This window comes from Uloborus diversus, chromosome 8, assembly GCF_026930045.1.
Source record: "Uloborus diversus isolate 005 chromosome 8, Udiv.v.3.1, whole genome shotgun sequence".
In the NCBI taxonomy this organism is placed as follows: Eukaryota; Metazoa; Arthropoda; class Arachnida; order Araneae; family Uloboridae; genus Uloborus; species Uloborus diversus.
Genome location: NC_072738.1, coordinates 46,372,990 through 46,396,375, shown reverse-complemented (window position 1 = coordinate 46,396,375; position 23,386 = coordinate 46,372,990). Strand labels below are relative to the sequence as shown.

At 31.7% G+C, this 23,386-nt stretch overlaps 2 protein-coding genes across 2 annotated transcripts in view; both read right to left on the bottom strand.

Moving 5' to 3' along the window:
- Nucleotides 1–23,386, bottom strand: part of LOC129228344 (DNA mismatch repair protein Mlh1-like) — a 47,240-nt gene that overhangs the window by 6,533 nt on the left and 17,321 nt on the right. Inside the window, exons 4-10 of the mRNA XM_054863023.1 lie at nt 20,692–20,826; nt 18,979–19,175; nt 12,528–12,613; nt 12,319–12,427; nt 10,069–10,132; nt 4,872–5,036; nt 3,918–4,121 (exon numbers count right to left, since the gene is read on the bottom strand). Of these exons, the coding sequence (XP_054718998.1) occupies nt 3,918–4,121; nt 4,872–5,036; nt 10,069–10,132; nt 12,319–12,427; nt 12,528–12,613; nt 18,979–19,175; nt 20,692–20,826 (960 nt within the window). The remainder of the gene's footprint in view (nt 1–3,917; nt 4,122–4,871; nt 5,037–10,068; nt 10,133–12,318; nt 12,428–12,527; nt 12,614–18,978; nt 19,176–20,691; nt 20,827–23,386) is intronic.
- Nucleotides 7,467–8,067, bottom strand: LOC129227234 (tigger transposable element-derived protein 6-like). Its single transcript, XM_054861743.1, is given in 2 exon segments — nt 7,467–7,547; nt 7,549–8,067. Coding segments are annotated over 2 exon segments (600 nt in total).

Genomic DNA, 23,386 nt, shown 5'->3' with positions numbered 1-23,386 from the left:
CAATTTTGGTGTCAATAACTCAAACGGGGGTTGAGCTATAGAACGTTTTTTTGTCGTCAATTGTGACTGCTGTATCTCAAGAAATAATGAACGGAATGAAAGAAAAATTTATCGGCAAGTAGCCCTTAGTGGGTATAAGAGCTGATTTTATTTTGGTGTCAACAGCTAAAAAGGGGGTAGCGCAATCGCCCGTTCTTTTTTTCCATTGTGAGTACCCTATCTCAAGAAGTAATGCTACGTTCTGGTTGAAATTTGGAATATATGTGAATCCATACGTAAACAGGCTTTGGTTCAATTTTGACGCCAATCGCTCCAAGAGGTGTTGATTTTTTTTTATTTATTTTTTTTTTTTTGCGAATAAAAATAGCTTTATTAATGCAACAATAAGAAAGATAAATCGTAATAGATTGTCGTCTGCGTATTTCTCGTGATTTTAATTGTATGGAAATGATCGGAAATATTATCTCAATGATTTAAAATTTTTAACTGTTGCCATCTTATGTTTGTTAACAAATAAAATATTTAATTAATTCAAGCAAGGCTTTTAAAATAACTTTCAATTTTCGCTCTTTGCTTTGCTTTTGCAATAATTCAGACATTGGGATGGTCGTCAAGTTTTTGCATGTGTAATTTTGTTTTTGTTGGGAATATTGCTTCCTCGTCAAAGCATGGGGAGGGATCAGAAAAAAAAAAGAAAAATATAGAAGAAAGTTTCGTGATGGCCACAACATACTAGTTATATAATGTAATAATTTTAAAAAATATATAGTTACATTGTGACAAAATTAATTGAAAATTATTTAATGGGTGAGTTCAATTAATTTTATCCCTTCGAGAGAAGCACGTAAACTCTCAATCTCCCCCCCCCCCCCGAAGATTTGCAACTGCATTTAAATCGTGATGTAAATACTTTTAAAGCTTAAATTTTGTGTTTATATACATAATTTTACAAAAAAAAAAAAAAAAAAAAACGCAATTATTTATTAAAAAATAAGCAAAATTAAATTTATGTAAGAGCGTCATTTTTGCCAGGTTTTTTCCTCGCAATTCTCAAGTGAAGGAAAAAATCTTTCCAGACAGCTCTTTAGGACAGTCGATCTGTGGAGAAGCAGGTGGAGAAGAAACACGCCCACAAGTGGGGTGCTGACCGTTTCCCCGAAAAGGCCATAAATCACTTGCGTAGAGGCGAATCTCGTACCTTCGTAAAGGGGGATGGAAATTTTTAGTTTGTGAATTGGAATAGGCTCACCATTTATTTGATTACTGTTGTTCTATTAAAGCTATCGAAAATATTTTAACATCTTTAGAAAGCTGAGATTATACGCTATGCTTCTATTTTTTTAAAAATCCGAATACTCCTCCTGGTTCGTCAAAAATTCACCTTTTCTCAAAGTTCAACTTCAAGTTTGTATAAAAAAATTTTGAATTATTTTAATGAAAAACCGCAAAAATAGAAGCACTCTATAGTCGTCACAGATTAAGTCAAAAAAAGAAAAGTTTGAAAATCTCAATTTCCCGATGAGCTATCTCAAGAATGAGAAGACATTCTGCCCCGTAGGTTAACATAGGGATTCGAAAACCGGGAATCTGTCTGATGCGGCCTCTTAAATACATTTGATTTTCAGATCCTGACATCACAAAACTACACATGGTAAAGAATTGCAGTTATATAAATTGAGTGAAGTGGAGTAAAATGAGTCAGTTGTTATTTAACTTGGTGTAAATGAATTTATAAAACCAAATTGTGTAATATTTTTTAGTTTGTTGGAAACAAATTTTTAACTTGAAAAACTCTCTCGTGAATATGAAAACAGTAAGAAAATATTTTATCAGCATCACATATTGCTTTGTAAAACATGCAGTTGACTAACAACAAGGCAAATTAAAAGTATATCCTCATAACAGAAGATTATTAAAAATGTCAGAAAATATTTTTTTTTTTCTTTTAATTTCATTTTGGATGGGGTAAACTGGGTCATAGTTTGGCTTAGCCTCCCCCCCCCCAATTTAGTATGTAAGTATATTCATAGGACAAATCACACCTGCTTGTAGAAAGGAAATACAAAAAGTATTGAACAAAATCAGAATGGTGCATTATTATGCATTTCTCAAAAAAGAGAAGATTAATATTGTAGAAAAGGCCAGAAATATTGGAAGATTTGATTTTCAATTACAGTCATCATTTTAAAGTATAAAATAAAATTGCTTAAGATAATATTTTTGTGTTTGTTTATTGTTGTTATACTTCTAGGGGTCAGAGTGGTGATTTCAAAGATTTTAGGACACAAATTTGATAAAATTTAAGGACAACAAACTTAAACTTAACTGTTTTTAAACTTAAATGTAATTTATACGCTGGATTTTCATAGTGAATTATAAAATGTTTCAAATTCAATCTTTAGTGACACATTATGAAGTAGAAATATATACCAGTAGGATAAATGTATGTCAAATTGCTTCTTTACTTGCCTTGTTGTTGTTTCATCAAAGTGAATTACAAAGAATGATGAAAAAATATTAGGAGGGATTTAAAGTAAGGTGCAAATCCAGAATTTATTATGTACTCAACTTTTATCAGATAATTAGTAACTTTTTGCTATCTCAGAATCATCAAAAAATTCCCTGTAAATTGCTGATAAATCTTTTAAAGATGCAAAGGAATAATTGCTTTTTGCTGCAACTAAAACTAAGAAAACCTCTGCTTCCAAAATTTTACCTTGGAGTGAATTTGGCACAAAAGCTTTTGATTGCTTTATCACAACCAATTCGTTTTCAGTAGAACAAAGAATGTGGAATTTAAAAAGCAGATTAATTTTTCAAGCTACTTGTCAACCTCTTATGTCTCATCACATCAGCATGAGACAGTACCTGTGAAATCCTTGATTATCAATGTTAGAAATATAATGTACAAACAGAACAATATACTTTAAATTCATCCTTTTCTGCACGGCACGATGTGCTCATCTTGCATCCATTTTCGTCCGCTATTTCCAACCACAAGGAAGAGAATTTCGTTTTCCATGGCATTTTAATAAAACGAATTGCTATTTACATTTTTAAAGAAAAAAGTTGGTTATAATTTAAAAATTATATGTGCAAGAAATAATCCAGCTTCACTGAACAGAAATACAAAGCAAACTGATTCTTTGTACTAGAAGAACAAGGTAATGCTCAGACCACAACACAAATTATGCACTATAGAAATAAAATTACTTTCCACCTGGAAATTTTTGCTCTAAACATATTTTTTTAACCATGTGTTTATATTTGAGTTCTAACATATTGTATTTTATTTCAACAAGCTATGAGAAAGAGGGAATACCCCCCCCCCTTCCCCTCCGGTTGACATTTTTCTTTTTCTGCAACAATTTACACAGCTCTTTTTATTTTCTTTACTATTTTTTTTAAACATCTTTTTTGCAGAAGAGGAATGAATGCTAGAGTTGAAACATATAGATAAAACAAACAGCTTTATATTGAGCATATGTTTTGGCTAACTGCATCCCCCCCTCCTTCACCGAAAAAAAAAGCAACAGCAGCATTGATTTTTCTCTTTCTTTTTTAGAGAAAATTTCATAGGGTCAACCAAGTTTAATTTATCTTAAATTATAGGCACATCATCATGAGTTAGTTTCATTTTTAGATTGAATTTTATTTTTCTGCACAAGAAGGGAACAAAATAATGAAAATTTTAGGAATATTAGAACAAAACTCGAATTTTTAGGACAATTCCTACCTGTGTACTTCCTTATAATAAACAGGTCCACCAATATTCTAAATAAGCATTATTTTGTGCAATAACCAATACTACCCCTTAATGTGGTAAAACATTAAATTATAATAAGGATTGGCTAATAAATGTAAGTGGATATGTTTATAGAATGTCAACAAGTAGGAAACCAAAAGTTTGAAATTACTTTTGATGAGTTCGATGAATTTTCAAAATATGATGAATTTGGCACTGCATAAAGTGCAGCCACTTCACGGCAGAAAGTTTCAAAGCATTCTTTTTCAGAAGACCATTCAACATCTGATGCAAGTCGAAGTACAAAACTTGGTAGATTGATCAAAGGTGGTTCGTAGTTATCCAGTAGCATGGGTAGCGTCAACAGGTTTCCATCCTGCAAAAATGAAAAACTAAAATCAAAATAAGTCTTCATATTTTGTTATTTGGAAAATCATTCCATTACAAAACTATCTTTAAAATTGATTATGTTACATTTATCAATGTAGTGTTCAGTGGTACAGGTGCATAATTGTTTCCTGAGCAAGAGACTAGATTTATCTATTAGTGTTATAACATAAAATGAAAGAAAGTGAAGTTTAATAGAACCAAGCCCTGCAACTGAAGGTCTATTATACTTAACCCCAAACAAAGTCTCCAAAAGAGAACAGTAGCAGAAGCAAAAATCAACAAGACCTAATGGGGATATCATGAATCTCCCAATGTCGATCAAAGTGTTCAAACCTGTAGACAGAAAACACTTTACAATCACATTAAATGTGAGTAACTGTTTCCTTAAGATAAAGGCAATCTCTAAAGGTTAGAGCACTACTAACATCCATTATAGCAAGGTGCAGTGGCCAGTAAGAAGACCAATAGCCCTATTAATACTATTTCTGTTAAAATTTAAGAGTTCCTTTGACCTAGTACTAGGGCAACCTGGATTAAGCATCTATGTTAGTGTTAAATAATTAAACACAGTTCTATTCTTTTTGGAACAACAAATGATTTAAAAGTGAACTTGGTTACTTTCCAACTTTTTACACCAAATATAAGAAGTCTTTGATACGTTAAAGTTTGCTATAAGCGATTAAAGAAATGCCGAGTTCAGTAACATAAATGGAAAAATAAAACAGCAGTAAAATACCTCGTCAATTTCTAAAGAGAAATATTCATCCAGCATTTCAGACTTAGATTTTAAAAGATCAACAACACTTTGAGCCAAATCTTCTTTTGGGCCATCTACAACCGTCCAACCACTGTCTTCACTGTCCAATGCAATCATGGCTAATTCTGATATTGGAGCTGGATTCTGTAAAACAAGTTTGCAACACATTATTCTAGACATGAAATTTTGGGGGGAGAAAATGAAAGAGATCCTTGTTTCAAATTGAGCCATTAATAATCATTTCATTAAATAATCCCATAAACAAATTCTTTTCCAGGAACTGAAAGGATTTTTTTTTAGGCAGCATTGAGTTTTAAGAGTAATTGAAATTTATCATTAGTATATAGTGAGAGATGAGGCGCATTGGTCCACTTTTCTACTTCTTTTTTTTTCTCATCAAAATAAATAAATGAGCAGTTTGATGTTTCACCATGAGGTTCATTAAACATTTCTCACCATCCCAGATTTTTTTAAAAGTGTTCAATTTATTAACTTTCTAAAAGAACTCTAAAGCGGACCAACTTGCCCACGAGAGCAGGATTTCTTGTTTCGCATTATGAAAACAACTTCAATAGCAATTTTAATGATAAATATTATCCAATGGACTAATTGTAGGACTGTAGGTGCTATTTGTTGGTAATAAAAAATATTAATAGAGTAAATAAATAATTGAGATCAGTCGAACATGCTCTCAGTCCAGTGAGTCTCATTTCCCCCAATTTGTTACTATCAATATTATGCAAGAGTCTTCAGTTTTTAAATTTGTTTTCCCAAATTATGTTTCAAGGGCTGTTATGAAGTTATTTATTTCACCATAAAATTAGTTATAATTCTGTTAAATGAATTCACCTCGTCTTAGTTATATAATTATGTTTTCAATTTTGTGTTGAAAAATAAAAAAACAAATAAGGATACAGAGTTATTAAGGAGCACTGAAACCTGTTTCGGTGTGGGAAATAGCCAAGTCAAGTGAGAATTTTAAAAAAATGCTTTTTCTTTTTTTGGAAATTCCCTATGTGGCTATGAAATACAATTTGCAATTATTTATTTGTATTGTTGATATCTAAATATTTTAAATCCCTTTAAATATTACAGAAAACCAAAATAATCACCCTTTAACTTAAATAATCATACCTATATTTTGCAAATGAAACAAAAGGCACTAGAAAATATTAATGTGCTAAAAATTGTTTAACTCAAATCACAGAAACCTTTTATTCTGACAGTACTAACTTGACGCAGTGACGTACCTAGGGTTTGGCAGGAGTGGCTCTCGCCAGGGACACAGCAGCAAGATGAGGCGGCAATTTGCCAATACAGTAAAACCTCGCTATAACGATATTTTGGGGACCGAAGAAATATATTGTTGTAGAGGGATATATTGTTATATCGAGGGCCTATATATTTTGATAATACGAAGGGTTTTTTTTTATTTAAATGTTATAGTATATGCATTATCTAGGTGTAAATGTTTTTATATATAGTATATTTGTAATACATTTATTGGCAAGGTGTTAATTATGATTAAATATTACTATCAATTGAAATAAATTCCAAAAATAAGCTCGTAAACATACCTCAAATTCGTTTTTATTGAAAAAATCCAATATTTTTGTTTGTTTGGCCGCTTTTTTGACTGTTAAGTCAACCAACAAGGTATACATCGAGTCCAAAGCACGAAAATGATCCTCGTTTGTGGATGGAAGACTTGAAAAAATGTCCGCAGAGATTTGACCGATTGAAGTGCTTCCTGGGTCGACAATAAGGATTGTGATGGAACTGTATTATCATCATCATCATCCTCTTCCCCTCATCGTCTTCTTCTCCACTATGTTCCTCTCACCAGTAATTTCAGAGAGAATTTCTTCATCAGTAACTCCTGCGAAAACAGTAAGATCGTCATCCGCTGTCAAATAATCCTCCACGTTCACTCCATATTTTTTCCCCTTTTTTCCCTCGAGTTGGGACACAGATGTTTGGAGATTCAAAACTTCCTGATCATATAAAATATCACAGTCTGAGGAATTTTCATCAGGATCAGATAACATTTTATCTTCTAAGACACCTAAACCGGCTTTTTTCCAACAATTCAGAATGGTTTTCTCTGTTACTGCCCACCAACTTCCAGCATTAAAGTCACACGCGTACTTAACATTTACAGCTTTAAAAGGGTCTTCCACTTCATTTTCAATCCCCAGAAATATCAATTCGACCAAACGTTTCCTATAGTATCCTTTAAAACATTTAATTATGCCCATGTCGAGTGGCTGCAATATGGAAGTGCAGTTGACCGGGGGGAAAAAAAACAATTTCAACGCATTGTAGTTTTGGAATTGAGGTGTGAGCGGAGCAATTATCAATCAACAATGCAATTTTTTTCTTCGTCTTCTTCATTTTCTTATCCCTTCAGCAACCATTCAGAAAAAAATTTAGACGTCATCCAAGCCTTTTTATTGGCTTTATATTCCACAGGAAGACTTCTCACATTCTTGAAGCACCTTGGCTTCAAAGATTTGCCGATAACAAGAGGTTGAAGTTTATGTGTTCCTGTACTATTGGCACACAGAAGAACAGTCAATCTTTGTTTTGATTTCTTCCCGCCGTGACACTTTTCACCCTTAAATGCCAATGTTCTATCAGGGAGGAGTTGAAAAAACAGCCCAGCTTCATCAGCATTATAAATGTCTTCTGGTGCATACTTTTGAAGAATATCTTTCATCTTTTCTTGTCTCCAGGCATTTGCCTCATTCATCGGAGCAGATTTTTTCTCTCCGTGAATTTCCTGGAAAGTGATTTCGTGGCGATCCCGAAAACGCATTAGCCAACCATTGCTAGCTTTAAAAGTTTCGTTCCCAAGCATTGCTGCATATTTCCGTGCTTGTGCACATAACAAGGGTCCATTTATTGGGATATTTGTTGCCCTCATCTCTTGAAACCACTTCAGGAGGGCAGCATCAATGTTTTCATTAGTCGTGACTTTTAGTCGTTTTCGCTTGGGATTAACTGAATTTGATCTCACAGCATCTTCAATATGTTTCCTCTTCTTGAGGAACGTTGCAACTGCAGATTGAGATAATCCATATTTCTTAGCTGCATCAACCTGCTTCATTCCATCATCAATATCGCCGATGACGTTGAGTTTATCTTGAAATGAAATTTGCTTTCTCCCTGCCATCTTAGTGAATAAAATCAAATCTTTCGTTTTCATCGATCATGTGACCATGATGACGCAATCAGATGGGAATGTTACACCATTTCGGATCATCTTCATTTGCTACTCACTCAAAAAAAAAAAAATTGAACATTTTCTGTTTTTTTACTTGGCAAGCATTTTTAGATGTTTAGTTTCCCTCTCCATGTGCATGTTTTCTTTTCCCAAAAAAGAAAAAAAAAAACACTGGTTTAAACAAAATAAAAGAACAATCTCAGGGGGGGGAGGAAGGACGGTTTTAGCTCTTTATTCCTTTGGTCTAGACGCCTTTTGATACAAGGGCACCTTTTCTTTTTGTTCATATGTGTTGCAAAAGAAATTTATACGATTGTACTGCTTTTTTATTTATTTTGGAAGGTGCATTTTTGTTTTGACTTGTGAAAATAAACTATCTCCAGCGCGACGCCATTTTGGAAACGCATTGTTTAAAATGTAGCGCGAAACTTAGAGCTAACCATTTTTAAAGAAAAAATAAAGTTTTAAGTTTTTTTTTTTTTGAAAATAGGAGGGGTTACTTTCAGGATTTTACTGTACTTGAAAACCAAATTATCGTAATAAAGAGGGGTTGAAAACTTAAAAAAACATCCCTTTACAGGGGTTTATTGCTGTAGAGAATATTGCAATATTGAGAGGAGGATAACATTAATTCCTATGCGAGTTCACCGGGACCACGAAATATTATCGTTGTAGAGGGATTTATCGTTGTATCGGATAGCGTTGTAGCGAGGTTTTACTGTATTATTAGAAAAGAATTCTATGATTTTTAGTAAAATACTTTAATGACTTTCCCGCAGAAAAATCAGTAAAAAAGGGCAAAATTCTGCATACTGTCCATCAGGGGTCGCCGATATATATATCGGTTGCTATATATTACGATATATACCCAATATTTATTTTAAAAATGTCATGATATTTGATATTTTCCATATTTTTTTTCAACTATGGCATTTTCAATACAAAAAGTATATTAATCATAGTAATATTGTTAATTTATTACTAAAGATAACTAAAAAGTTTTTTACTATATTTTTATGATGGATTAATACATTATTAATATAACAAAGAAATATAGTATTTATTTTTACTTGTATTTTATATTCATAAAATTATTAGTAATATAACAACTTTAATTCATTTTAAAAGTGATTAATTAAATATTCCTCAGAAAAAAAGATAAGGTCTTATGACGGCACTGTCTAATACATATTATTTATTTCTGAATCAGTGTGCAAAAGTAACTAACAGAAGAAAAATGAGTAAAACAGCTAATGCTCCATTAAAATTGATAAAAATGTAGAATGAAATGTAAGATAAAAAATGAAAGAAACCTTAACTGTAAGTCTACATATTGTAATTATAATATGAGAAAATAAAGAGTGATTTGAGGATACATTTACTATTTTGAAGACTTTGTTTATGATAATTGAAAATATTGGATATATATCAAAATATCGGATATTTTCGATATTTTGGAAAACATCATGATATTTTCGAACCCTGCTGTCCATTTCCGAAAGCAAAGACTAGCACTCAGGATAAATTCCATTTTCAAAAGGGGTGACAGGTTGAAGATGGGCACTTTCCGCTCTCACTTGATGACTGAGGGCTCTGAGGTGCGAAAGCAGATGTTTGAGTTAGGCGGTCAGTCGAACACTGAATACTCAGTGTTTAGTTCCCAACTGCTTGGGATACATTTCATCAACCCACTGAAGGAATGAAAGGCTGAGTCGATCATATTCAACCGGACTATCGAACTGAATGTGGCATGGAAGCACAAAGTGCTACCACCAAGTTATTAAAAATTGAAAATACAATTTTTTTAGCAACAGGCGACTTTAACTTAAATAAAGAGCATATACAAATGCTTTTAAAATGTGTAATATATTCATAGAAATAAGTTATTTAACACATTTAGCACAATCAATAAAACATTTAAAACCAAACCAAATGGAAACAATCAATTACTGAAAGTTTTAGAGCAGCAAAATTTCCAAAATCTTTAAGCATAAGTTGATAGAAAAGCTCCTCACTGAAAGAAAGTAAAAAGAAGTTTTACTGGAAAATATTATTTTTATACATAATGATTATATCTTAGTAATATTCTTAAAACAACTTTTATCTAAAAGTAGTAAAATGAGAAAACTCAAAGTACCAAGTATAGCTTAAGTCATATAAACTGCATGTAAACAAATATACGTTCTGGAACAGCGTTTCTTAAATTGTGTACCGCCAAACCTCTGGTTTCCGTGGAGGTCACCCAAGAGTTCCACGAAACATGCATTTTTTCTTTTTTTTTTCAAAACATTCAAATTAGCCACCTAAAAAATACAATTTGAATGGAGTGCTTGATGAGTATTTTCTGAATGAACAGCCGAGAAAATATCAATAGTGGTTTAAAAAGCCATTTATTGTCAATGTCCTACAATACGACTCTCTTATTAAAATGGTGCTTGATCCTTCCTTGGAACAAAAATTTAAAATAATACCATTCAGTGAAAATCTGTTGCAATTTGAAAAATAAATGTTCTCAATATTAAGAATGTATGTGTTACAATAAACATAGGTACCACTCATATCATTAAAACTGAAATTTTAAAATTTTATTGGAAGCAAATTGAAGATTTAGAGAAATTTGTATTAATTTTGAAATAACTTTTTTGAAAGTCAAAAAACATTTTTTTTAAGTGTCTTTTTTTAAATAAACCATTTCTAGAATGTTGTATGCAAACTATAATATTGGAGGAAAAACAGGTGTTCTACGAAAAAGTGGATAGTCAAAAGGGTTCCACTTACCACACAAATTAAGAAATGCTGTTCTAAAATAACACTGAAATGCACAATGTTGTAATTGTACTTAAGAAATCCAGCTTTTTGACAAAGCAGTTTATCTGCCAATTCAGCTTTTATAATACAAGGGCAGATTCTCCTTTTTAACCCCTGATGCAGGAAAGAAGGGGTCATAAGTTTGATATGTTAGCGCATCTGTTTGTGGCACTATAGCTTCTAAAGGGATAAATCAATTTTGATAATTCTTTTTTTGTTTCAAAAGGAGATTTAGTGTTCCTATCTAGGGTCTTGACGCAGTATGACTTTATTACCAAAAATAAAACAACCTTCAAAATTAGAGGATGTATTTTTTTTTTTTTTTTTTTGTAATTTTGGTAGTGCAAACACATTTGCATTTTTTCCTATTAGTACCATTTGAAAGAATTTTCTGCATCTGATGGAACTTATTTGGAACTTCCAAGTTGTATAAAACTCTAAATACAACCTCTTTTCAGCAGATTTTAAAAACAATCAAAGCCGTTATTCATGCATTTGATAACAATGTTATTGTTGGCCGACAAGGAAAAACAACTCAATGATATAAAAAATTTATGTGGTGTCAGGATCTATTAGTTAACAAATAAAATACTTTCCATTCACTTCAGCATTAAAACAATGCTTTTAAAAGATTTTTCGATTTTTCCTTTTTGGTTTTGCAACGAGCAAATTTTCCTAGTTGTGATCATCTTTTTTCTGTTTTTCCCATGTCATCAAGAAAAAGTTTAAATGTATTTAAATTTAATATGAGCTATGATCCACAAAGTTCATCTTAATATGAGGTCAACAATCAGTTCCGTTTTCTTGAATTTTTAATAGAATATTAGTTTTTATTGATGCATATAATATATAGTCGAGTCTGGCGTCGGTTCCAGGAGGGCAACATGAACATATACTGTTGACAAAAGTACTGTTGAATTCAGGGCATTCGGAAGAAGCCATTCTGCCGGCAGCCAGTCACTATGCATGACTGAAGCGAGCCACTGAGCAAACAAGTGGGAGACATAGTCCCTCAGTGATGTGAGAAGGGAAACAAATCCCTGAAGCATCTGCTGAGGCCAGCGAGGGGATTGGCATGGCAACCAAAACAGGAGGCAGACCCCCCTGCTCGCATTTTATAATGTATAGAGTAATGTATAATTATTGATGTTTCTAAATTTTATATTGATGTTTCTGAATATCAAAAGTTTTAAATTATTTCATACTAACGTTTAGGAAAATATTTGATGTTTTCATGGGCACTATAAAAATTAATAAAAAGATTCTGCAGGCCGTTTGCAGTTCTTGTTATTAGAGAATTGTAGACTAAACATGTGAAGGTCTAAGATCCTAATATAAAATCAGAGCTAAATTAATATGCTGAGATAATAATTTAAATGTTAAAATTATTACCTGAGTTTATGGGTGTTGGCTAAATAAAGTTTTGTGCTATGTTGAAAAAGAGCAAACTGGGAATTAATGCACCCAACAAAGGTCATGTTTTGTATGATTTCTAACAAACCTGAAATGACAGAAAATTACTTTGAATTCAAATGAAAAAAGAACACAGAATAAAACTTTTTTTCGTAATATTCTGTCAACAAATTCAATATTTACTCTACCTGCATGACATTCGTCTTGTATTTCCTTTCGAAGCTGCAAAACACTAGTTAACAATATTTCAGAACGTTCAGGCAAATCTTCAGAGCTAATAATAGAGAAGGGGAAAAATAAACACAAGTATTAAAAGCAGAGCAGTAAATGCATTCAAAGCATTCAATGATATAGAAAAATAATAAATAAGAAAAATAAAACTGCTCTAAAAACAAATGAGGGAGTGTTTTGGTTAAAACATTTAAAAAGAGTTCTCCATCTCAGAATGTTTTCCTAAATGCCGATATTTTCTTGAGGTGGAACCATATTTCTGACATATGTCGCAATGTCTTTTCTTTTTATTTTAAAGCAGGGTTGGCATAGTTTTGGACAATTTGGTAAAAACCCTGGTTTTTACTGTCCTGTCCATCCTTGTGTCCAAAACTATATTTTTGGAAAAATTGTATTCTGTGAGCAGGGCCGGATTTGGAAGTGTAGAGTCCCCGGGGCAACGAAGGAGTGGAGCCCCCTAATCAGGGTTCGAAAAAATCATCATATTTTCGAAAATATCCGATACTTTGATATATATCCGAATGTTTTGATATATATGTATATATCCGATATTTTCGACCCATGAAAGTTAAGATATTTTATAAACATTTTATTGTGGGGTTCCCTTTGTTGTGGCCCCGGGGCAGTAGCCCCGCCTGCCCTCCCCTAAATCCGGCCCTGTCTGTGAGAGAATATCAAAATCTGAATAAAATGTATGTTCAAGTCATGTTTTATATTGAACATTTATTCAATGAGAACATTCAACTTATTTATGCAGCTGATTTTAATCTAGTTACATAGTAGTTGAATTCTTCAACTTCAATTGGTATGCATGAGTTTATTTATTTTTTGATAATAGTAACCAAACTTCCCTGTGCTTATGCATGTGTGTAAGTGAAAGCAGGGTTGGCAAGGTTTTTACCATCTTGTTCAAAACCCTAGTGTCCGAAAGTGTCTAAAACTATTTTTTTGAGAAACTATATTTTGTGAGAAAATATCAAAAACAGAACAAAATGTGGCAAAATTATTTTTTTGACTATTTAATATATATTTACTCAATGTGAACATTCAAATACAGGGTTCATACTCTATTTGGATGAAAAAAATCCATGACTTTTCCAAGACTTTCATGACCTTGTTCAGGAAGAGAATAGCACTATTTAATCTCAAATTTGCTAATTTTTGGAAATGAGCTTTAGCAAAACATCTACATGAATGCTACAGCCTCATTGAAGCACTTACTCGTGTAAAAAATATGTGTACACTTAAAAAACTAAACTATTCTTATTTGTCTTCATCATTTAAATTTAAGTAAAAATGCAGTGAAACAAAAATTATGATGCTTAAATGTGTAGTTTTTTTTTTTTTTTTCATAAACAGGCAGAATGATAATGAATGGGGCAAAGGTTGAATGAGTCATCACTAAGTTTCAATAAATTTGCTTCAAAAGTTGCCTTTCAGTGTCAACATTTAATCATCCAACTTGACAGTATTTTGGTTCTTTAAAGTAAAGCCGCATAGTTTAATTCTTTATGTTTCTAAACCAGATATTTTTTTGAAAAAAACATTAAGTAATGAATCAATCTTCTGATTAAAAAGTACTTGTTTTGTTTACTTATTTGCACATTATCAAATGCATATAAATTAATAGATTCAGAAATTCCAAAACATGTGTGATTTCTGACATTGAACGCAGCAGTGGGTCGCATGGATTAGTTCTGCGGGCCGCATGTTGTGCACTACTGTTTTAGAGTATTAGAATTCCCTTTTTCTGTATTCTATCGCCTGACTAACGATCTAAAACCTTCAACAAATTAAGATAAGCTCTGATAAATTTAATAACAAAGTTCTTACGAGGGATGGAATCGAACTCGGATGCAATTGATGTGCTTTTTTTGACTGGGCGTGGCAAAACGAAGAACGTGTAAGTTTGCTACTACAGAATATAAAACATAATAAGTGCTGAAAATAACAGTAATTCAAAATAATAGATGTTCAAATAGTAAAACCATAGCAAAAAAGGCAAACGGCTGCGACAGAAGTGGATACAATGATTTTTTAAAATTCAGATTTGATTTTGGGATCTTTCAATTTGCCACTTTTAATAGCTTTTATGTGCTATACTGTTAAATCACTCAAGATTTCTAATGCTCTTTTAGTTAGTTACTTTATCTCTGTCCAGGACATTTTTCCATGACTTGAAATAAATTTCCATGACTTTCAATGGAAATTTCAATTTTCCATGACTTTTCCATGTCTGAAATTCACTTATTTTTTTTCCATGACTTTCCAGGATTTCCATGAACCGTACGAACCCTGAAATATGAATATATATGTAACTTATTTATGCAGCTGATTTTAATCTAGTTAGGTAAAAATTAAATTCATTAAAAATTTCAATTTGTATGCAGGAGTTTTTTTTTTCCATAAACCAAATTTTTTGACATTTATTCATGTGTGCAAAAGAAGGTTTTCAAAATATAAGCAGTTAAGTCAATTGCAATAATTGACATAACTGCAATAAATTACATATTTTTTTTGTAGTTACAGAATGTATTACATTAAAAATATGAACAAAAAAAAACGGAATAGCGCAAGTTTTATAATATAAGTGTTTAATCATTTATCCATTTCTTGTTCTTTAATCTATGATTTAAAACATTTTCGTTAAAACATCATGTAAAACTTATTTGTAAAAACCATTAATTTTTTTTTTTTTTTTTTTGCACCTAAATGTTACACACTTAATAACATTCCTTTGAGTTATAAATGGAACTGAAATTAGTTGTCTTGGTAGTGTTGTGAGTTTCCTTTCATAACTCTTCTAAGGAAGTTTTCATGTATTAGTTATTGGCAATTTTTTTAAGTAAAATATTTTTTAAATGAACATTTGAGAAAAATATTGTCAAATAATCATTAATTAAATCTCAATAATATCAATATTTATGCATTATGACTGTTGGAGTAAATACGAATTCGTTAGATTACTCTCCTTTTGCTTTAGCATAGTTTTGGACAGTTTTAGACAGTTTTGGACACTTTTGGATGGTAAAAAACACCTGTCCTGTCCTAAAGCAGTTTTGAACAGTCCAAAACCCAAACCTGCTTTTAAGGTAAGAGAAAGGAAGCTGAGGAATATTCATTTTGGAAGACATTTGTCATTGGCTTTAATGCGTTGTTTTGAAAGGAATTGCACACATTTAAGATTTAATTTTCCTGTGATGCTTAATTGTTGAGACACGTTTTACAACAGGGACATGCTAGAAACAGGGGTGATAGTGGATTCAAGTAAATGTTCTGAAGACAGTGTAAAATTTTCCAAAACTAGGAGCAAGCTAGACCCCCCCCCCTTCCCCCCCCCATAAAAACTTTTCAAATATGCCTACAAAAAACATTGAAAAAAAAATTTTTTTAAAGGGTTTTTTTTAATTATTATTATTATTTTTTAATAATAATCTTCAGAATGTGCTGTCAGCCCAAAATTTTTGGAAACAGCAATACAAAACATCCGGAAATTTCGGATCACAAACGCCCCTGTCTATAAATGAATCTTCAACAAAGTATAGTTCTTGAAGCTTGAGCAAGAAAAATAAACACACTGAATGTTAAATTTAACACAATCACTTCCTGGACTTTTTGCCTTACTCTGTACCCTTTCACCACTCAAAGTACACGTCCAAATAGCCCCATGGACATACATATCCAAAAAAAAACAGATTGAAACAAATGTTTATTCATTTTCCCTTAAAACCAGTTTATTTAGTGATCCCCCCTTCTATTGATAAAATATTGAGGCATGTCTCGTTATACTAGCTCAATTCAGAATAGCAAAAAAATCAACTGCATTCGATTTGAGCATTTTATTGATTAAGAGGCAATAGTAAATCTGCAGAGTAAAGGAAAAACTATTGAATTATTTCGATTTGATATTCATTAACTGTGAATAAAAAGTGGCTGAGTCTAAAAAGAGTGACTACATTTAGCTAGTTTCTATCCTTCTGATTGTTAGGAATTCTCAAAATTATGTCCCTAATTTTTAAATGAAATTTCAATTCAAAAATATGTCACATTAAACATTGATGAGACACCACAATATATTTTCAATACAGTGAAACCTCCGAATAGCGGACAGTCAAGGGACTAGAAGTTTTGTCCGTTATTGGGAGGTGTCCGCTATTAGGAGGAACTACTTAATTTACCTTTTTCAAAATGGGCTGTTGTTCCCTTTGTAGAACACAATCAAAACAATTGCGAAAGGTTTACTACATTTTACGTCAAGTGTAATTAATCTGTTTTTTCTTAATAAAGGTATACTGACAGCACACACTTGTCTTAAAAAGCATTTAATCAATTAAAAGTAATCAGTTAAAACAGTTTGACATCTCTTTTTGCATTACCAACAGCGGTGATTCGGCGGAGCAACCCCCCTCTCCCCCCTCACATTTTTTTATGGTTAATTTATTTTATCTCGAGTATCACTATTGCATGATGACAATTGGCAATATGACCTTGAATATGGGCAAATCTTTTTCATGTCTAAAAATTAAATAACCCAACGAAACCACGGCGCCATAAAGCCGACTACTACTGGCGCTGTCTGCTCAATTGCATCTCCCGAAAGCCCCAGTTAGAAAAAGCGCCCAGTTTCCTCTTTTTTATCTTAACTTTTGAATAGTTATTGTGTACAAAATTCATTAAAATCTTAAGAAAAACGTTCGTTAATTGTTAGACCTGACATCAGTTTTCACTTATCTGCTTCAATACTCTCAAAACTAGCCGTTACAAAATTATGACTTTTTTTTCTTTTTCATTTTTTGCTGCTCGCAAAAAGTACCATGCCTTTTAGTTTTTTTTTTTTCTGCTCCCAACTTTTAAGCCCCAAACGCTGCATCTGCCCATTACCACCCTTTTTATTCCAAGAAACAGTGATAAGGAAATGACGGGAAGGGGGATATCAGTTGTGGAGGATGAAAAGCTTTGTAAGGCAAGCAAGTTACTAAGATATTCTGTGAAAAAAAAAAACGGAAGTGCTATGATCGCAAGGAAAATTTTTTGTGAAATAACTGTCTGTTATTCGGAGTGTCCGTTATTCAGAGTGAATTACATGGAATGGCCTATGTTGAGGGACCGGGACTTGCAAAAATGTCCGTTAATTAGAGGTGTCCGTTATTCGGGAGTGTCCGTTAAGGGAGGTTTCACTGTATATTCAAATATCATTTGTATTATTCAATTAATTTTGATATTCAATTAAAATGTCAAGAAAAATTCAAAAGTGTTATTTTTGTATTTCTCGCAATTTTTTATCACTTGAAAACATGCATCTAATGAATGTATATTGGTACACACCTCATATCTGGGAGATACTTACCATACTACCCCACATTATACGGCATGCTGGAAAAAAAGCGAGGTTGATCAGCATGCTGGGAAATTCGGATTTTCCGGTATACCGCATAATTTGAGGTTTATTTTGCAAAAAAACAAAAGTAAATTTCCATATTCAGTTACAATCAGAAAGCAAACCACTGTAAGGAAAAAAATTAAATAAATCCCGAAAGTTACCTTCTTTCAAAACAAATGTGTATTGCATATAATATGTGCTTGTTATTTATGGTAGGTCATTATTAATAGATTTAATTATATGCCAATAAAGTAACCAATTTAGAAGCACTCATCGTTACTATGATTTGTCCTCATAACTTTTAAAAAATTGTTTTAGGTTCCTTTTAGAGAGGTAAGTTTAAATTTTATTTACTGAATACCTATAATAAATTCTTTAGCACTGGGTTAGGGGCGGTAACTTACTGCTTAAATGTTTGCTTAGTTTTAATTTAATTTTTATAAAAGTATTTGTAATTAAACAATATTTTTCTTGTTGAAATAACAAATGGCATTGCTAGTAAATATTTTTACAAAAGTAAACTGTTTGTTAATACTAATAAGATATGTATAGAACTTATATTCAATTTTTAGTCCGAACATATTTTTTATAGTATTACTTTCTTTCCCTAACCTCGATTTTTCCGGCATGCCGAAAAGAACCAGGCAAGTGTTACGGGAAATCTGGTTACCCCCCAATTTTGCGGCATGCCGGATAATGCGGGGTAATATGGTACAATGAATTTTACATAACTGTATTAAATTTGAGTTTCCTTGCTGAAGTCACACACTCTGAATAACATCTCTCAATTCATTAAACAAGCAATATCAAAAGGATTGAAATATCAAAAGAGTCATGATAAACACTTCATGCATCTGCCAGATATGAGGTGATTTTTTCGATGATATTTTGAGTTAGCTTCTTGTCTTTAACTTGAACTTTCTAATTGGATCCTAAACAAATTTTTCAAATCCAAAAACTTGAAGTGGTGCACAAAATTGAAAATTTAAAAATGATATGACCAAAAATGAAATGAAATAACCACTAACTTGTTAATTCCATTTACAGAAACTGGGGAGCTTGTAGATGGTGCTTTGAAAAAAGCATCTAATTTTTGTTCTTTAGAATCAGTTCTAACAAGTTGATGATCATAGATTTTTTTATCTTTTTCTTTCGGTTGGTCTACACTTTTTGTACTTTGTACAGTGCATTCAGAAACAGACACTGCTGTACTAGGCAACAAAGTCTAATTTAATAAACAAAAGAAAAAAAATTATGCATTTTCTTTCAAGCTTTGGTCATACCCTATTTGCAGACAAAAGAGAGTCACTATGCTGCTGAGCAAGTTTGAAAAATCACTCTAAGGGAGAGATTTTCAAGACACAGTGAATTGCATGAAACTGATTGACTTCTTTTGTTCATACAAGCTGGGTATTACAAATTAGCACAACTTAAAAATAAGTAAAGAAAATAAGTAGTAATAATGCTACTACACAGAATAATTATAATATAAATGGGTACATATGCACAGAGTAAAATAATTTAACTCAAATTAAATTTTTCATTATGATATTGTTACAGTGGTGGTAAAAAAAATTGCATCAACCGCGCCGCAAAGGAGAGGAATATAATCCCGACTGAATTCAACACACAGTCAAGCATCCTGTATCCCATATGATTTGGGGATGTATTTCTGATCAAGGAATTGGTGGGCTTCACTTTGTGCAAGGAACAGTAAATGCTTAGGTGTATATTGGCATTTTGGAGGAGAAATTGCGTCCTACTATCCGGGATCACTTTACTTCAGTTCCAAACGTCATGTTCCAGGATGATTCTGCTCTGTGCCATAGGGCAAAACTAGTAAGTAGCAATTTAAAAACCTTTATCCTGCCATTAGACTTAAATTGACGTGGGGTTAAGTAATTTTTTTTTCTAAACTCACACGCAGGTTCAGAAATGGAAAAATGAGCATGGAGTCAGCAGTTTGCCTCGGCCCGGAAAAGCCCCGATCTGCATAAACAATTATTGGATTCCTGCAGTTAAATGTTAATTTCATAAGTTTTGCAGAATTTCACATACATTCATGGTTAATCAGTCGACCAAAACTTCTCACATGATCCCATTGTTGTGAAAATGTGAGGGTGATGCAATTTTTTTTACCAGCACTGCAAGTATATTTTTTGAAATTCAAAATAAATTAAATAATATCTAGCTAATAAGATTATAAGGCAACTGATTATTACACAACTATAAGGAAAACTTACAAAAGACACAGAAAACTTGATCTCTTCCTTTCCAGAGGTTCTATGTATAGTTAGTTACCTTTGGTTTTAGTAAAATTTTCACTCATTAAAACAAAATTTTCATTTAAAACATTATTCACTATTTAGGTAATGATTTTCAAACAACTTCAAAAACAAACAAGTAATCAGTTCATTCATATGCTTAACAGCCAAATATTCAAATATTTGGCTGTTAAGTATAAGTTATTTGAACTGTTAAGAAAGCTCTTTAAGCCACAGAGATAAGTTTAGAATTCAATTAAAACAAAAGTTTAAAGGCTAACTTATATCACCAGAGAGGTTTTAGAAGTATTTTCGATTCAAAAATATTTCTATGCTTTAACTTGTAGGAAAAGATTTTGACAAACAAAAGAATTTTTAAATATTAAGAGTTACCTTTTTTTCCCTTTGTAATTTACACACGAAATTTTAATATTAATAAAACAAAAAAACAGAATGCAAATTAAAAGATAAACATACCTGAGTGAGAAACGAACGAGAAGTGTTAGATCCTAATAATTTAGCATCAACTCCTTGCTGCAATTTCTCAAAAATTTCTTCTTCATTCAAAAATCGAACTTCATGTTTTGTTGGGTGAACATTAACGTCTACATTCTGAGGAGCAATTTCTAAACTGCAATAATTTACTCTAATTGTAGCACACGATTTGTTGATGCATTTATTAAACCATAAATGAAATTTTAAAAACTTGAAATTGTGCTTAAAAGAGCAGTATTGTTTTCATCATGTCATTAATCTTTCAAAGCATCTATCAGGGACTAATTTTCTGATGTCATTCATTTTAAACCTTCATAATTTTAACTTGGTCACATATATTTCTAGAAATAAAATCACCAATTATTTGAAATTGATGAACAAAATAAACCTTTTGCCTATTTGGATTTGTCTTTGGACCTGCTTGAAGCTTAATTCACCAATATAGACTTACATAATAACTATTTTCATAAGTTAAATAAATACCTTTGTGCATAAAAAGTAAAATAAGAATTAGCATTAGCAAACAGCACAAATTGCACGTCTTTCGGCATTACAAGGAACGCCTTTATCAATGCGAAAGAAATGAACTTATGGATGAAAAGATATGGCAGAAGCTTTTGCCAGAAGTTTTTTCTATAAACTCATTTCTTCTTGCTCTTCTGTAAGCTTATTTCTTTTAAATTGAAAAAGGCGTTCCTTGTATAATGCCGAAACACGTGTCTGGAGTAATCTGCACTTTGTGCTATTTGACATTATTTCTTGTTTTATTAACATGATCGTTACTTAATAATAGGACAGTTTGTAAAATCATTTTCCTTAAGTGGACTGACACTATACTTACTAATGGCTCATCTCCAAAGGGCATGGGGCATGTGATCCCTCCACACTATGTTTTAATTGAAATATCCATTGCAAAGCGATTTTTTTAAAGGATTTCAAAATCAAAAAAACAATTATAGACAAATCTTTTGAATGATTTAATAGATAAATAATTGTTTGCAGATTTTCGTTAATGAGGTTCAACTGTTTACTGGAATGTCTGTTCCTAACTTTAGTCGATATAAATTTAAAATCTGTCTTTTTTTACATATGTTTAAAAAGAATATTGTAATTAGGATGAAAAAAAAACTGACTTTTGAATGGGTTGAACTGAAAATATTTTTTCAACTCATTTAAAGAAGTTTGATAATTGCTTGAACTGAGGGTACCAAGTTCTAACCAAATGAAGTAAACAGGTTTCACAAATTTTGATTTTGGTTAAAACACACACAAATACATTTTGAAAAAGAATTTTACCTTAGATAAATAAAAGGGTGCATATTTTTCGGCAAATATGTTGAATACACAGATTCAATTGCTTTTCTCATCTGAGAACTGTCAACAAGTCGATCTGAAAAGTATAAATAACATAAGAGTGAAATGAAAGAATACTGCTCTTCAATGATAGCACTCTTTACAAATATTTTGTAATTAAAGCTTTAAAATATTTTATGCTGATTATAAAGCAAAACTTTTGATTGATAAGAAATATGACCATCAATTTTGTTATGAAGGAAAAAGAATTTTGAAAGTACAGAAGTTTAGACTAAATCCGTCATAAACCATTGCATTAAGAAACAAATTCATCAATCGTGGAAATATTTTATATTCATTTACTATTGCATGTACAGTAGAGAACCAATTATCCGGGACGTTCGGGACTATAGTTATCCCGAATATCTGAATTTCCCGGTTTTCTGGATCGCTAAAAAGAGCTTTTGACCGATTGTTTATGAAACTTAAATTACTATAATAAACAGTAATACATATTAAAATAAAAAGAAAACAGTTCAGAAATGCTTATCAATATCGAAACATTAAAACTACTAATGAGAGAATAATTTAAACACCAAAAACCTTAAGTTATTTAATAAGACCTGAGACCCTCACATTCATTTTGAAGAGAAAAAAAAAAAAAACACCAGTTTTCGATGTTTTAAAATGAAAGAATGAAGGGAAAGGCAAGAAACAAGTTTTTGAACGTAAATGTGCGATTCCTCTACTATAGAATTTGTTTTCATGAACGCGTTTTTTTTTTCACTTTTTTGTAAAGGTTTGGCGTTTGCGATTATTGATAACTATTGTTTTTTCATTAAGTTAATACTAATTGAAGTTAAATTTATGCATTCCTACAGCCGTATTACAGTCTTGCGTTTAACGATTTCTAGATTCCATCATCAACTATCCAGAAAATTCGAGAATCGCAGTGTTTCACGCCCTTTTGCGACGTCACTTCCGCTCTAAACGGCTTTAATTAAAGGCCATTCAATAAAATATTGCATCATAATGTGACAATATTCATTTCTTTAGTTTTCAGTTGGAATAAAACACAAAAATTTCAGACTTACATGTGTACTTTTTAGTTCAAGAAAATATTCCGCAAATTTTTCCCTGCGTTAAAGACAACCCTTTGAAGTTCATTTTTGTAAACATTTTCCCGAGTTATAGATGAGTAATATTGTATTTATTAAGAAACCGCTCATTTTCTTTTAGGTATTTTAAAAAAAAATGCTTAGTTTTTCAAAAATTACCAAAAATGCATATTTTTAACAAATGGCATGAAAATTGTCAAAAGGTTGCTGGTTTTCTGGTTCCTGGATAAAAGGTTCTGCACTGTAATAACATCCAGACTGGTTGG